At 43.1% G+C, this 17,188-nt stretch overlaps 1 protein-coding gene across 1 annotated transcript in view; it reads right to left on the bottom strand.

Moving 5' to 3' along the window:
* LOC138096927 (zinc finger protein 836-like) overlaps window positions 1-17,188 on the bottom strand; it is a 53,537-nt gene that overhangs the window by 10,440 nt on the left and 25,909 nt on the right. The window contains 4 exon segments of the mRNA XM_068993163.1: window positions 3,265-3,418; window positions 3,483-3,601; window positions 7,793-8,204; window positions 13,435-14,080. Of these exon segments, the coding sequence (XP_068849264.1) occupies window positions 3,265-3,418; window positions 3,483-3,601; window positions 7,793-8,204; window positions 13,435-14,080 (1,331 nt within the window).

Here is a 17,188-nt window from a genome sequence, read left to right as displayed (position 1 = left end):
ATAAGAACACTTTCCTCAGTGATGAATGCAAAGAAATAGAGGAAAACAATAGAATGGAAAGACTAGAAATCTCTTCAAGAAAATTAGAGATACCAATGGAACTTTTCATGCAAAGATGGGCACAATAAAGGACAGAAATGGTATGGAGCTAACAGAAGCAGAAGATATTAAGAAGTGGTGGCAAGAATATACATAAGAACTGTACAAAAAAATATCTTCATGACCCAGATAACCACCATGGTGTGATCACTCACCTAGAGCCTGACATGCTGGAATGCTAAGTGAAGTGGGACTTAGGAAGCATCACTAGGAACAAAGCTAGTGGAGGTGAAGGAATTCCAGCTGAGCTGTTTCAAATCCTAAAAGACGATGCTGTGAAAGTGCTTCACTCAATATGCTAGAAAATTTGGAAAACTCAGCAGTGGCCACAGGACTGGAAAAGGTCAGTTTTCATTCCAATCCCAAAGAAAGGCAGTCCCAAAGAATGTTCAAACTACTCCACAACTGCATTCATCTCACACGCTAGCAAAATGATGCTCAAAATTCTTCAAGCTGGGCTTCACAGTACATGAACTGAGAACTTCCAGATGTTCAAGCTGCATTGTGAAAAGGCAAAGAAATGAGAGATCAAATTGCCAACATCCACTGGATCATAGAAAAATCAAAAGAGTTCCAGAAAAACATCTACTTCTGCTTTATTGACTACACCAAAGCCTTTGACTGTATGGATCACAAACTGTGGAAAATCCTTAAAGAGATGGGAATACCAGACCACCTGATCTATCTCCTGAGAAATCTGTATGCAGGTCAAAAAGCAACAGTTAGAACTGGACATGGAACAACAGACTGGTTCCAAATCAGGAAAGGAGTACCTCAAGGCTGTATATTGTCACCCTGCTTATTTAACTTAAATGCAGAGTACATCATGTGAAATGCTGGGCTGGATGAAACACAAGCTGGAATCAAGATTGCTGGGAGAAATATCAATAACCTCAGATACACAGATGATATCACCCTTATGGCAGAAAGCGAAGAAGAACTAAAGAGCCTCTTGATTAAAGAGGAGAGTGAAAAAGTTGGCTTAAAACTCAACATTCAAAAAACTAAGATCATGGCATCTGGTCCCATCACTTCATGGCAAATAGATGGGGAAACAATGGAAACAGTGAAGGGGGCTCCAAAATCACTGCAGATGGTGACTGCAGCCATGAAATTAAAAGACACTTGTTCCTTGGAAGAAAAGCTATGACCAACCTAGACTGCATATTAAAAAGCAGAGACACTACTTTGCCAACAAAGGTCTGTCTAATCAAAACAATGTTTTTTCCAGTGGTCATGTATGGATGTGAGAGTTGGACTATAAAGCAAGCTGAGTGCCGAGGAATTGATGCTTTTGAACTGTGGTGTTGGAGAAGACTCTTGAGAGTCCGTTGGACTGCAAGGGGATCCAATGAGTCCATCCTAAAGGAAATCAGTCCTAAACAATCATCGGAAGGACTGACGCTGAAGCTGAAACTCCAATACTTTGGCCACCTGATGTGAAGAACTGACTCATTTGAAAAGACCTTGATGCTGGGAAAGACTGAGGGCAGAAGGAGAAGGGGATGACAGAGAATGAGATGGTTGGATGGCATCACTGACTTGATGGACATGGGTTTGGGCAAGTTCCCGGAGTTGGTGATGGACAGGGAAGCCTGGCGTGCTGCAGTCCTTGGGCTGCAAAGAGTCAACTGAGCGACTGAACTGAAGACACAAAATGGCCAAACCCCAACTGCCACTTCTGAGGTGCTAAGAACAAAAGCAGGATACTGCACAGGATCTCTGTACACAGCATCACCAAACAGGTGAGCAGACCATCTAAACCACACCTCCAGTCAGATCTACTTATCCGCCCCTACTCCCACCCCATTTAAGGAACCAGCCCCGCCTCCCATCAGGGAACAAGCAAGGGCAAATGTTTCTTATTCTTGTTCACTTGTCTTGCAGCACAAGTCCCAGTAAAGCTTTGTCTGAATTCCTCACCTGGCCGGTTATCAGTTCCTATTGAGTAGAGCCCAAGAACTCAGACCAGTAACAAATCCAGCCCATCCTTTAACATCTGCATAGAGGGAACAATCTATTTATTTGGACACTTCAGTTCAGAGCTCACCAATTGAGCTGATCAGTTAAGGCAAGAAAGAAGCTACTGAATATTAAACTGGTTAAACTAGGTTTTGAGTGTTAAAAGATGATCAACATCCTTTCCACAGGCACAGTAATCTACCAGACAAGTAGAGTTGATGTCTATTCAGAATAGTTCCAATACAGAATAGAGTAGAAAGCATATTAACCTGGTAATCTGAGCAATAAAATTTACAGTAAAAATAATTTGGATATTTATAACATATCCAATGGTTCCTGAGATTAAAGCTAAAACAAATGTGAGGATACATCAAATTTAGAAAAGATTGACAGGAGCCATAGAACAAAGGGTGTGACTGCAACAGTACTGGTAATAATGGCCATTTTCAAAAGAACTCTGTGGTAACACAGATTCTTTCCCCATTTCTTAGAAGGGAAGAGAACAACCTGGAACTAAGTCTCTGCCCTCTGGAAGGCCTGGGATTGCCTTCAGATGGAGTCATCTGAAGCAAAAATTAGAAAATGCAGATGCCTCAAACACCTGCTTTTGCAATTATCACTCCCCTCTGCATAATTTAAACATGTCAACAAACTTTAAACAAATATAGCCTATAGAGACACTACTTAGTACTTCATAACTTAATAGTCCACATTTAATCAACTCAATATTCAGCTGGGTTTGGGTTTTCCGCTTTCGCCACCACTGTGTGCTTTGTTCTCTATGTGTCTCCCTGGGTCCTTCTGCTTCTCTCCTTTTGTGTCCTTTTCTGTGTTTCCTCCTCTGATTATAGGCATCATTTTGTTTCCCTCCCTCTCTATTCCTCGTTCCACAGACTGTTAGGCCTCACTGTTACAATCTCTGTTCAATCCCTCTCATTCTTCCTCCCCAAACGTTCTGATGCCTCGCTAACTGCATACACTTCTGCTTCAATATTCCCTCTCTGCCCTCCTAGGAGGGAGGTCAGGGCGATCCACCTCCTGAGTGAGGACTTGCTATAACGGAATAGGGCGGAGGAGGGCGGGGGGAGAGGGGAGGCAGTCGGGAGTCCGCCAAAGGGTTGAGAGAGGTAATCAAAGCAGGAAAATAGCGCTGCAGGCGTTTAGCGTCTGTACGGACCGAACGCGAAAAGCTTGGGCCGGTACCTGAGTCGGAGCGATTTTAACTGAAACCGGGCCCGGACTCCCGGGACCGAACCGAGCCTTGTGGCGACGCCGCCACAGGGGGTAGGGGTGGTCTCAGAGCGAGAGCGACAACCGGGTTCGAGGTTTACGTTACTGGGAGACGCCCGAAACCCAGCTGTGGAGGAGGGGGCCTGAACTCCACAGAGCGCAGTAACGAGCTAAACAATCAAGTCACTCACCCGAGCGCGTCAGCCTTTCCTCGGGATCCGCTTCCGTGTCCGGAGGGGATTGCGCCTGCGCACCGTTGGGCCGGGGGCAGGACCGCTGATAGGCGTCAGGATGGAAGGAGGCTGTGTCCCTGGAGGAGCGGAGCCTGCAGACGCCTGGTCTCGTCCTGGGAGAGTCTTGTCTCTTCCTCCTCTCCGAAGGGGGTCTGCGTTTCTACTTTGGATCCTTTGAACGTGTCCGGTGTCCTTTGGAGCCAGGCTTGGTGCGGAATTAGAGAGCCGGGCCACTTCCGGTTGACCACGGTTTATGTGAAAACACGAGCGGATGGACAGACTCTCTGAGCACCCAAGCGACCGATTGCTTGGACGTGGGGGCGGGGCCTGGCACTGTGGGCGGAGCTTGGATTTTGGCCTTCTGAGACCCCAGGCAGTTACAGCTTCTTCTTTACTAAAACGACAGCACGAGTTTTAGAGTGGGTGATGGAAACCAGAAGTAACTGGAAATGCAAAATTGTGCTTGTATGGAATGTGCAATTTTATACTCACTTCCCTTCGGAGCGTTACTTTTTCTTTTGTTTCCCATTCACTTGGAGCCATCAAAAATAAGAATTTGAGGCGGGGGGCGGGGGCAGTTCCTGGTGATCTATAGGTTAGGGTTCCAGGTTTTCAATGCCTTCCATAAACAGATCCCACAAGCCAGGCGACAAAAAAAAAAAAAAAAAAGAGGAAAAATTTCCACCCCAAACATGTCTGGCTGAGGGACTCCTTTGGAGACTGTGAGCAAGTAATTGGCTACAGTCAGGTACTTGAGAACCAAGCCTTAGTAAATTATTCAACCATATTTTAATTATCTTTTCAAGAATGCACGAACTAATGCACAATTGCACGCATCTCACACGCTAGCAAAGTAATGCTCAAAATTCTCCAAGCCAGGCTTCAGCAATAGGTGAACCATGAACTTCCAGATGTTCAAGCTGGTTTTAGAAAAGGCAGAGGAACCAGAGATCAAATTGCCAACATCCGCTGGATCATGGAAAAAACAAGAGAATTCCAGAGAAACCTCTACCTCTGCTTTATTGACTATGCCAAAACCTTTGACTGTGTGGATCACAACAAACTGAAAAATTCTTCAAGAGATGGGAATACCAGACTATCTGACCTGCCTCCTGAGAAATCTGTATGGCGGTCAAGAAGCATTTTCCTATTTGGGACCAGTCTGTTGTTCCATGTCTAGTTCTAACTGTTGCTTCCTGACCTGCATACAGTTTTCTCAAGAGCAGGTTAGGTGATCTGGTATTCTCATCTCTCTAAGAATTTCCCACAGTTTATTGTGATCCACACAGTCAAAGGCTTTGCCATAGTCAATAAAGCAGAAATAGATGTTTTTCTGGAACTCTCTTGCTTTTTTGATGATTTGAGGATGTTGGCAATTTGATCTCTGGTTCCTCTGCCTTTTCTAAAACCAGCTTGAACATCTGGAAGTTCATGGTTCACATATTGCTGAAGCCTGGCTTGGACAGCATATTAGAAAGCAGAGACACTACTTTGCCAACAAAGGTCCATCTAGTCAAGGCTATGGTTTTTCCAGTAGTCAAGTATGGATATGAGAGTTGGATTATAAAGACAGCTGAGCACCGAAGAATTGATGCTTTTGAACTGTGGTGTTGGAGAAGACTCTTGAGAGTCCCTTGGACTGCAAGGAGATCCACCAGTCAATCCTAAAGGAAATCAGTCCTAAACACTCATTGGAAGGACTGATGCTGAAGCTGAAACTCCAATACTTTGGCCACCTGATTCAAGGAACTGACTCATTGGAAAAGATCCTGATGCTGGGAAAGATTGAAGGCAGGACGAGAAGGGGCTGACAAAGGATGAGATGGTTGGATGGCATCACTGACTCTATGGACATAAGTTTGAGTAAGCTCCCAGAGTTGGTGATGGACAGGGAGGCTTGCTGTGCTGCAGTCCATGGGGCCACAAAGAGTCAGACACAACTGAGTAACCGGACTGAAATGAATTATCTTTTACCCTTTGACCTTTATCTGGCTGTGTTTGTGCACATGCTTAGTCATGTCTGATTCTTTGTGAACTCATTGACTGTAGCCTACCAAGCTCCTCTATCCATGGGATTTCCCAGGCAAGTGTACTGGTATGCATTGCCATTTCCTTCTCCAGGGGATCTTCCCAACCCAGGGATCCAACACCAGTCTCCTGCATTGTCAGCCGGATTCTTTACCACTGAGCTACCTGGGAAGCCCTTATCTGGCTATTGAAGTGAAAGTGTTAGTTGCTCAATCGCATCTACTCTTTGAGCCTGAAGGGTTACGAGCCTGGTCCTCCAGGCTCCTTTGTCCATGGAATTCTTCAGGCCAAGAATACTGGAGAGGCTTGCCATTCCCTTCTCCAGAGGATCTTCCTGACCCAGGGATTGAAGCCGGGTCTCCTGCACTGCAGGTAGATTCTTTACCATCTGAGCCAGTTGTGACAAATAAGACTATGTCTTGTCATACCAACCATATGAAGGGAAATCTCTGGTGAGAGAGTACAAAACACGTATATGCAAAATGCCTCAACACCTTAATGTGAAGCCTGGGTTGAGCCCCACTCAGAGGAGGCAAGCCCAGCACACCTCCCACTTTTCTTTTCTAGCTTCACTGGCGTATATTTGATAAGTAGCAATGATGGGCATATGAGGCACACAATGTGATTATCTGATGGATGTGTACACTTTGTACCAATTATCACAGTAATTTACACTTCCATCAACTCACAATTACCAGTGTGTGTCTGTGTTGTGAAAACATGTTTTACTTTCTCAGCAAATCCCCAATATACAGTCACAGTATTAACTACAGTCAGCATACTGTACCTTAAATGTACATGTTGTACTTATTCATTTAACAACTGAACTGTTTGTAACTTTTGGCCAATATCTCTCCAACTACCTCATCACCTATGTCCTCAAAAACCTGTATATTCTGTGGCTCTATGAGTTTGACATGTCAACCTTTCATATATGTGTGTCTTTTTCAACCACAGTTATGTCAGAAATAGTAACACTGTTATAGCCACTCAGGAAGCAAACTCACTCAAAAGGACAGCGGGGATAGTGGAGTGCAGTTTATTACACTGGTGGGTCCGAGGCAGAGTTTCCTCCTTAGCCAAGGACCCCGACCGATTTTGGGACAACGCTTTATACCCAAAGTGTACGTGCCCAAGCCCATATGCCCAGATTCTCTAAAGTCCACTCTGGACAATGTTAGTAAGAGATGCAATCAGGTTACAGCCATAAATTTACATTCTAAAGCTATCTGGGCATACAATTTAGTGTACATCAGTTAGCATTATTAAGATTACATACTGGACATGGCATTCCTTCTGGCTCTGGGAGGTCTAGGGACGGGGTCTGTCCGATCTGGTTTTTATCCACCCAGGAGGCCTGCTCGGCTGTTGGTATTTTATCTCTATGGCCTCCCAGGTATGCCAAGAGTGTAAGATGGAGTTCCTTTTCTTTTAAAAATGGAGTTAGTCCAGTCAGGGCAACCTGCTCCTTTCTTTCTTCAACAGCAATGCCAGAATGTTATAATAATAATTTATGGCTGACATAAATCTCTATATATATTCGTCAACAGACATTCTGGTTGTTTCTACATCTGGGTTGTTGAAAACAATGCAATAATATTCACTGGAGCAAATACTTCCCTCACTAGAATGACTGTTTCCTTTGGGTATCGAGTCTTGGATGGGTTTCATAGATTGTGGCCCCGCTCTTTATTTGATTTATAGAGTAGACTCCATATCATTTTGCTAAGAGCGGAATCAATTACATTCCCACCAACAGAGCCTGGTGGCGATTCTAGGGAAGTCGAAATTGAATGCACCAAGATTTATTCCAAGCTACAAAAAGAATTAAATGCAAAAAAAAAAAAAAAGAGAGAGAGAGAGAGCGAGCAAAGTGAATCCATTACGGGGAAAAAACCACTTTAATGTTCCTTCAAAGAGGCACCATGCAGTGACAGAGTCAGTCATTTCTTGCCCCACTTCTCTTCCTTGTCCTGTGTTTCAAGCCAGAAAAGGAAAGGGAGTGACCCACAGCTGGGAGGAAGACGCGACCTCTCCAGGGGGCCGAGAGGGCAAGGCTGCGGTGGCGGGAAACCACCTCGCAGAAGAGGACTTTACAGGGGGGTGTGGGTAGGGGGTAGTAGGGGACGGAGAGAGTAAAGGGAAAGTGAAGGGGATTTTAAAAGTGAAGGAAAGGAGGCAAAGGCGGTGTCTACGTGGACCAAAGGCAAAAAAGCCAAGGGCTCCGGAACCCACCTCACAGCGGTTTCAACCCCAAAGGACACCACCACACCTTCGAAAGCAACCTCTGGATGTACTCGGGGTGTTTTAGGTCTGTCGATATTCTCAAGAAGCCGAGGTTAGGGTAAGGTGGACAAAGAAGTTCAAATTCACAGTACAAAGGGAAAACACGCCCCCAGCAACTCAAACTCCACGCCGAGTTCCCCACTTTAGATTCTTGAATAAACTGCGCAGGCGCGAAGTTAGAGCGCGTGCTCCCGGGGGCGGGACCAAGGCGGAGCGCGATCGGGGATGGGCGGGGCGAGTGAGCGCTCCTCTCCGCGGGGCGAGTGAGCGCTCCTCTCCGCAGAGCTCGCCGGGTTGAGGTGTGTGGGTTAGGGGGGAGATAAGTGAATCCCCGGCGCTTTGAAACTGCTGATTTTAAGTTACTATCTAGAACAGTTTTGTGGTAAAAGCTTGGCGATGTGTGGGCCCCTGACGTCGGAAACGATCTTTCCTCCTAACAAGCTGAAAACGGTTTCAGTAAAAAGCTATTTTTTTACAGCGTTTCCCCCGGTGCCCCTAGTGTGTGTGTGCTACTGCGTTTCAGTCGTTGTGGGACTCTTCGCGACCCCGTGGACTGTAGCCCTCCAGATTCCTCTGTCCACGGGATTCTCCACCAAGAATACTAGAGTGAGTTGCCATGCCCTTCTCCAGGGTTTCTCCTGAGGCTCAAGTAATTAAGAGGTTGAAACGTGGGTTTCCAAGCATTTGCTGCGTGGCAGTGGTTGGATCGGGAACATTAATTGCAGTTAGAATCAATTTAAACAGTTTGAGGAAACCAGATCTGGGCTTCTCTAGTACAAACCAGAATGAGAAATACAAAATTCTCCCTAGGCATTTCGTACTGACATCCTGCCGAACAGCCCTTGCGTTTCTATTCCCGTTAGCCAGACCAAACTCAACACTCTTTTCAGTTCCAGAGACTCAGGGACAAAACCTGGTGTCTGAGACGAGAACTACGGCATGTTATAGTGTCCCTCATTAACAACATTTTGTTGTTGTTATAAACTGTGTTGTTTTTTCTTTGGGCTAGAGTGTTTTGTCTTTTAAAACCAACTTGCTCCCACCCAGTTTTATTGAGATATACTTACATCTCTGTATAAACGTAAGTTGTTCAGCATAATGTGCTAACTTACACAGATCGAAATAATTACCACAACTTTAATATCCATCATCTCATACATACATTTCTTTTTATGAGAACTGCATTATTCATTAAAATGCCTGCTCTATTCTACTTTTTAAAAATTTTGGCTGCATCCTGCAACTTATGCGATGTTAGTCTCCCAACAAGGGACCTGCATCCCTTGCACTAGAAGGCAGATTTTAAACTTATTTTTTAAGTTAAGGATAATCGCTTTACAGAATTTTGTTTTTTGCCAAATGTCAACATGAATCAGCCACAGTTGTACAAGTCCCTGCCCTCTTGAATCTCCCTCCCATCTCTCCCCTCTAGGTTGATGAGAGCCTGTTTGAGTTCCCTGAGACACACAGCAAATTCCTATTGTCCCTTACATATGGTAATGTAAGTTTCCATGTTACTCTCTCCATCTCATCCTCTGCTCACCTCTCCCTGTGTCCGTAAGTTTGTTCTCTTTGTCTGTTTCCCCATTGCTGCCTTGCAAATAAATTCACCCATACCATCTTCCTAGATCCCATATATATGCATTCAGTTCAGTTGCTCAGTCGTGTCCAACTCTTTGTGACCCCATGAACCGCAGGACACCAGGCCTCCCTGTCCTTCACCAACTCCCAGAGTTTACCCAAACTCATGTCCATTGAGTTGGTGATGCCATCCAACCATCTTATCCTCTGTCGTCCCCTTCTCCTCCTACTCCCAATCCCTCCCAGCATCAGGGTCTTTTCAAATGAGTCAGTTTTTCGCATCAGATGGCCAAAGTACTGGAGTTTCAGCTTCAACATCAGTCCTTCCAATGAACATGCAGGACTGATCTCCTTTAGGATGGACTGGTTGGATCTCCTTGCAGTCCAAGGGACTCTCAAGAGTCTTCTCCAACACCACAGTTCAAAAGCATCAATTCTTTGGTGCCCAGCTTTCTTCACAGTCCAACTCTCACATCCATACATGACTACTGGAAAAACCATAGCTTTGACTAGACAGACCTTTGCTAACAAAGTAATGTCTCTGCTTTTTAATATGCTGTCTAGGTTGGTCATAACTGTCCTCCCAAGGAGTAAGTGTCTTTGAATTTCATGGCTGCAACATCATCTGCAGTGATTTTGGAGCCCCCAAAAATAAAGTCTGACACTGTTTCCCGATCTAATTCCCATGAAGTGATGGGACCAGATCCCGTGATCTTAGTTTTCTGAATGTTGAGCTTTAAGCCAACTTTTTCACTCTCCTCTTTCATCGAGGCTTTTTAGTTCCTGTTCACTTTCTGCCATAAGGGTAGTGTCATCTGGATGTCTGAGGTTATTGATATTTCTCCCGGCCATCTGGATTCCAGCTTGTGCTTCTTCCAGCCCAGCGTTTCTCATGATGTACTCTGCATATAAGTTAAATAAGCAGGGTGACAATTTACAGGCTTGATGGATTCCTTTCCCAATTTAGAACCTGTCTGTTGTTCCATGTTCAGTCCTAACTGTTGCTTCCTGACCTGCATACAGATTTCTCAAGAGGCAGGTCAGGTGGTCTGATACTTCCATCTCTCAGAATTTTCCAGTTTATTGTGATCCACACAGTCAAAGGCTTTGTCATAAAGCAGAAATAGATGTTTTTCTGGAACTCTCTTGGTTTTTCGATGATTCAGGGGATGTTGGCAATTTGATCTCTGGTTCCTCTGCCTTTTCTAAAACCAGCTTGAACACCTGGAAGTTCACGGATCACATACTGCGGAAGCCTGGCTTGGAGAATTTTGAGCATTACTTTACTAGCCTGTGAGATGAGTGCAATTGTGTGGTAGTTTGAGCATATATGCGTTAGTATACGTGATTTATCTTTCTCTTTCTGACTTACATCACTCTGTATAATAGGCTTTAGGTTCATCAACCTCATTAGAACTGACTCAAATTGCATTCCTTTTTATGGCTGGAATTCTCTGGTGGCTCAGACAGTAAAGTCTGTCTGCAATGTGGGAGACCAGAGTTTGATCCTGGCTCAGGAAGATCTCCTAAAGAAGGAAATGGCAACCCACTTCAGTATTCTTGCCTGGAAAACTCCATGGACGGAGGAGCCTTCTGGGCTCCAGTCCAGAGTTGCAGAGTCAGGCACGACTGAATGACTTCAGTTTCTTTATGGTTGAATAATATTCCAATTTGTGTATGTACAACTTCTTTATCCATTCATCCATTGAGGGACATCTAAGTTGCTTCCATGTTCTAGCTATTGAAAATAGTGCTGCAATGAATATGGGGGTACATCTTTTTCAATTTTGGTTTCCTCAGGGTATATGCCTAGCAGTGGGATTGCTGGGTCATATGGTGGTGGAAGGCAGATTCTTAACCATTGGTCCACCAGGAAGTCCCTCTTTCTCTTTTTCTTCCCCTCTACTGGTGTTCCTGCCCTATTTCAAACCTCACATGGGTCCTACTTACTCATTTCCCCTCTTACTGCACTTTCCCCTCAACCTTTGACTGCCCTGTTTTGCCTTTCTTTCCCATCTCTGCTCCCTCTCTGCTTTTGGGGGTACACCTCACCTATCCATGTTATGCGCACTTCCACCTCATTCTCTGGCACCCCCAGGTGACTATGCATCAGATTTCCTTTCTTCCTTCTTCTGCTCCTCCAATTGCTAGTTTTCCCTCCCAGGTCCCAACGTTCTGAATGCCAAGTTTCCAACTCCTTAATCCTCACCACTGTTACTCTCCCTCCTATCACTGACTCAGGACTCCTCTCCCTACAGCGCTCTCCTACCCCTGCAGATCCTGTTTTCATTACTACTTGTATAAAACTGACTTTCAAGGCTCAATTTCTTTTCTGTTACTGTCTCTTTGCAAGATTCCCAGCCGTCACCATCTGTATTCTCATTGGTTCCCCTCATTCTTTTCAGCTATTTTTTTGTGTCCTTCCGTCTGCTTCTCCTACACCCTCCTGCCTACATTATTTCCAGGGATGTGACTGAATAACATGCCTGCCTACAAGAACATTTTCCTATTGAGTTGAACTGGACACAGAAAAACAATGACTGTCACATGACTGGCCTGGGGCACCTCCACAAGGGGATGAAAGGAAGGGCTGACCGTAAGGGGAGGCCTGAAAGAAAGGACTGCTCTAAGGAGATGCAAGGAAGAGGGGCTAGGAAAGAGGGGGCCTCAGTTAAGGGGCAGGCTCTCCAGGATCCCAGGACTAGGGAGAGAACGTGGCATCTCCTGCCACCCTCCAAGGGTGGATAGGGTGAGGCTGGGGGATTGTTCCCAAAAGTTCTCCAATGCTGAATAGAAATACGGTGACAGAGTTTTGGAGGAGTAGAAAGAAGAAGCTTTATTACTTTGCCAGGTAAAGGGGGAACACAGTAGGCCAGTGTGTCAAAAACTGCGCCCCTGCTTCCTGGGAAGTTGGAAGAGGTCTTAAGGTTTTCAGGTGGTTTTTTTTTTTTTTTCCAGGTGGAAAATGGGGCTGAAAAAAAGAATGAGGGCTGGTGTGGTCTTGCATTCTTCCCTTCCTGGGTGAGTTGAGATCATCAAGCTGGCATCAGGTGATTCAAGAACAGGTTCTGGTGGTCTCTGAGGTCATCGTCCCATGACATTCTTTCTGGAATGAAGAATGCTCCGAGAGGAAAGTAATGTTTTCTTGGAAGGATAAACGCCAAGTGTAGCTAGAGGGCAATCATTTTCAGATTGCAAATAAGCAAGAAACAGAGGGAGAACAAACATCTGTAGGTTAAGTGGATGGAGAGAAAAAGGATTGTGTAAGGATAACATAATGGGGTGCCTCATTTAGTTTCTGCTACAGCAGGAGCAGACGTAGTACACAGTTTGAAGCAGCAAAATGTTTGAAAGGCACCTACGTGGAAGAAAAGCCAAGGGCAGGGAGCAGCCCCAGAATGAATTTCAATCCGAAGGAAAACAAGTCTTCTTTTCTCTGTAGCATGCTCTGCCTTTATGTCAGTACATCACTGGGAAACCGCAGAATGACTCCCAGGCATTTGTCAATGGAGACTGTCTCCTTGTTACTACGAATTATCCATTTTCTCCAGTATGAATTCTCTGATAAACTGTAAGGTTTCCCTTGTGATTAAAGACCTTGCCACACTCACTGCATTTGGAAGGCTTTTCTGCCATATGAATTTGTTGATAGTTTTAAAGGGTTGTCTTCTCAAGAAAGAACTTGTCACACCCATATTACGTTTGTAAGGTTTCTATTATGAATTCTTGGGTGACTCACAAGGTTTGTTTTGACGAAAGATACTTATAACATTTGTAAGGTTTATCTCTAGTATGAATATCCTGATGAAATCCAAGGGCTTCAGTGAAAGACTCTGCCACATACATGATATTTATATGGCTCTGCCTCCTGCATGGATTATCTCATGTTTGTTGATACCTGAGGAAAAATGAAAGGCTTTCCCACAGACACTACATTTTTAAGGGTTCTCTCCAGTATGAATGCTCCCATGAATGACAAGGTCTGGATTTCAGCTAAACATCTTAGCATACATACCACATTTCTGTAATTTCTCTCCTGTATGGATTATTCGATGCCGACTGAGGGTTGAGCTCTGACTAAACGTCCTACCACAGTCATTACATCTATAAGGTTTCTCTCCAGTATGAATTCTATGATGAACTGAAAGCTTTCTTTTTTGACTAAAGACCTTGTCACACTCATTGCATTTGTAAGGTTTCTCTCCAGTATGAATTCTATGATGAACTGAAAGCTTTCTTTTTTGACTAAAGACCTTGTCACACTCATTGCATTTGTAAGGTTTCTCTCCAGTATGAATTCTTCGATGAATTACAAGGTCAGAATTTTGGCTAAAGACCTTGCCACATACATCACATTGATGTAATTTCTTGCCTGTATGGATTATCCTATGTCGACTGAGGATTGAGCTCTGATTAAAGGTTTTACCACACTCGTTGCACTTGTAAGGTTTCTCTCCAGTGTGAATTCTTTGATGAACTGAAAGCTTTCCTTTTGTACTAAAGAACTTGCCACACTCATTACATTTGTAAGGTTTCTCTCCAGTATGAATTCTTTGATGAATGACAAGATCTGAATTTCGGCTAAAGACCTTGCCACATACATCACATATACGTAATTTCTCTCCTATATGGATTCTCTGATGACTCCTGAAATTTGAGCCCTGATGCAGCTTTTTGCCACACTCATTATACAATTTGTAAGGTCTTACCCTGTGTGGGATCTGGTTTTGCATCAGTATTGAAGGATACATAAAGTCACTCCCATATATATTATAAATATTGGTTTGGAGAGTAGGAGAAACTATTTGAAGAGGTGAAAATGAGGAGCTACTGTTGACATACTTATTAGCTTGATTAAATGCAATTTTCTGTTGATGTTTAAACATAGGTAGTTCATCTTGAAGGCTTAACACAAGTCTATTTCCAGTATGGTTGCTTACTGCATCCCTTCTACCATGTTGACTTCTACTATCAATGACATCTTGGTTAAGGGATATACGGATATTTTTGTAATTTCTTTCATCATCTCTCCACTGAAACCTGAAGTCATTTATGTTCTCCTGAATTTCTGGAAGGTTAAAATGTTTGATTTCCGGAATTTCATTTCTTCCCCAAATCACTGTTCGGCATACTCCTCCTCTATCAGTGTGTGATTTTAGTTGTAATTTCCAGATGTGTATATGAGAAATATCTATAAGATATAAAGAACCATAGATATCCTATTCATTACACTGCATGAATGTAAGTTACAGGTTGAATATAAGATATTAAATAAAAGTAATACTTCAAACACAGTTATGAAACTTCTCAACCATGTTACATTTTTGAGGAACAATAAATAGGATTCTCCACTACACTTCTGGAGTATAATGAAGTGGCCAGGCCAGATCATCTGAAGAAAGGGCATGTTTAAATTCCTGAGGGTACATCATGAAGCTTTTCATGCCTGAGTCAACATGGCTTTGAGCTCAGTTAAGCAAGGTAGGGGATTTCAAAAGGGAAACAAGGGTAAATCCAAAGATACCTTCCCAACTTTTAGACGGAAGTTATCCTCACCCACAGAGAGCAGGTTCCTGAAGGTCTCCAACATCACATCCACGTATAAGGCCCTCTGAGCAGGGTCCAGGCATTCCCACTCTTCTGGAGAGAATTGGATGGCCACATCATTCAATGTCAACTGTGACTTAAAGTTAAAAAAAAAGTTTCACCAAGGCCATGAGGAGAGTTCTTATTTCCATACAAAATGAATAGAGGTAAAAGATCAATTAAGTTGAAGAATATATTCTGACAGCCATGAAAAGGCATTTAGAGCTACTTATATGTCTAATTTTAATTTCCTGTGCTTTGTCATTGAGATTATGATAGCTTCCAAATAGAAGTAGATTTCTCATTTTTGTGGGCAATACATGAAATATATACAAATAATAATTCAACACCAGCTTGTCTATGTGGAGACACACTGAGAATGATCAAACTTGGATACAGAGGAGTATGAGTGGTGTTTTCAGAGATGACAAAGTCCACAGTAGTTTTAAAGAAAGCTCAAAATCTCCAAAGATGATGATGATGATGAGAGAAGCAAAGACAAACAACATTTGAATACTTCCAATATACTATGCAGTACTCTAAATGTTTAACATTTTTAACTTGTTAGCAACATCACAGCTCATTAAAGAAAGAATTTTTTACCATCTTACAGAGGAGAAAACTGTCAGAGACACTGAAAAACTCGACTCAGGTCAAGAACCTAATGAATCATAGAGTAAGCACCTGAACTACCATGTTTGGGTTCTAGAACTGAAGCTGAAAAATTAAAAGTAATGAGCATTAAAAGTTCATTGACACACGATTCCCTGAGAAAATGTGAAAGAAGTTCAAAGTGAACAACATGGATCAGCCTAAGAGGTCATTATACATGTGTGCACACATGCACACAAACACAAAATGTTAGTAATCTTATTATTATTTAAACTGTGAACATGGTAGTATAGGGAAAAAAATCAAGGCCAGAGAACATATTCAAAAGACACCATCAATCTTAACACGACGAACATATTCAAAAGACACCATCAACTGCAACAGAACGAACATATTCAAAAGACACTATCAACTGCAAAACGATGTGATAGTTTTAAAATCATGGTATCTTTTTTTTTTAATCATGAAAAGTGAAAGTCACTCAGTCATGTCCTACTCTTTGTGACCCCATGGACTGTAGCCTGCCAGGCTCCTCTGTGCATGGAATTCTCCAGGTCAGAATACCGGAGTGGGTAGCTGTTCCCTTCTCCAGGGAATCTTCCCAACCTAGGGACTGAGCCCAGGTATCCCACACTACAGGTGGATTCTTCACCATCTGGGCCACCAGGGAAGCCCCAAATCATGACATTGTTTATCTAAACCATGGACATGTACATCCATACACCTATGCATACAGGTCAACACTAAAATAACTGAGTAGTCTCCTGACAGTTTTTCAGTCTATTTTTTCAGTATTGTTTTTATTCACATGCATCCTAAGATCCTCCAGACAATGAAAATGTACAAATTGTACTCAATTGAGTTTCCCAAAAAGATTCTACACTAGGATACTAAAAAAAACTAGTACAGACATAACACTGATTCAAAATTTTAAAAGTTATTACTGTTACACATTATTTTAACAGATAACAGATAAAATCACAATAAGAAACTTAAAAGATTCTTGAAGCATTAAAAAAGACAGAAATAATATTGAAAAATATATTATTATTAAAAAAGAACACTTTACCAAATGTCATGATTAAAAGGAAACTCCGAATGCATTCCTTTCAAGTTCCAGTGGAGTGAAGGGGGTTGGCGAGAGCTCCTGCCTTTCACCACTGTACAGGGTGCCTGAGCAGAGACCATGAGAGGAAGTGACCAGAAGAAAACAAGACACCTAGAGTGACAGAGTAATCTAAAGACAAGAAAGGCAAAGAGTGAAAAGAAGGGAAAAGATATTCTATCCTATAGAGAGCAGGAGTGACTGCACAGTATCAGAAAAATAAACAGAAAAACTGACACAAGAGACAAAGGACATCACATAATCATAAAAGGGTCGATTCTACAAGAAGATGCAACAATGAATAAATACGTACTGAGGGAAGGCACTAGGTAAGTATGAACGTGCAGGTGCCAAGAAAGAACACCTCAGAATCAGACAGAAATCCAGAGAGGCATTTCAAGAAGGACAGCCTGAAGAATCAACTGAGACTATGACTTCACCTGAGAAACAGCCATCCTTTACTTTC

Source organism: Capricornis sumatraensis, chromosome 20 (genome assembly GCF_032405125.1).
Source record: "Capricornis sumatraensis isolate serow.1 chromosome 20, serow.2, whole genome shotgun sequence".
Lineage (NCBI taxonomy): Eukaryota > Metazoa > Chordata > Mammalia > Artiodactyla > Bovidae > Capricornis > Capricornis sumatraensis.
Note: the sequence above shows the minus strand (reverse complement) of the source record. Positions and strands in the feature narration are given on the sequence as shown.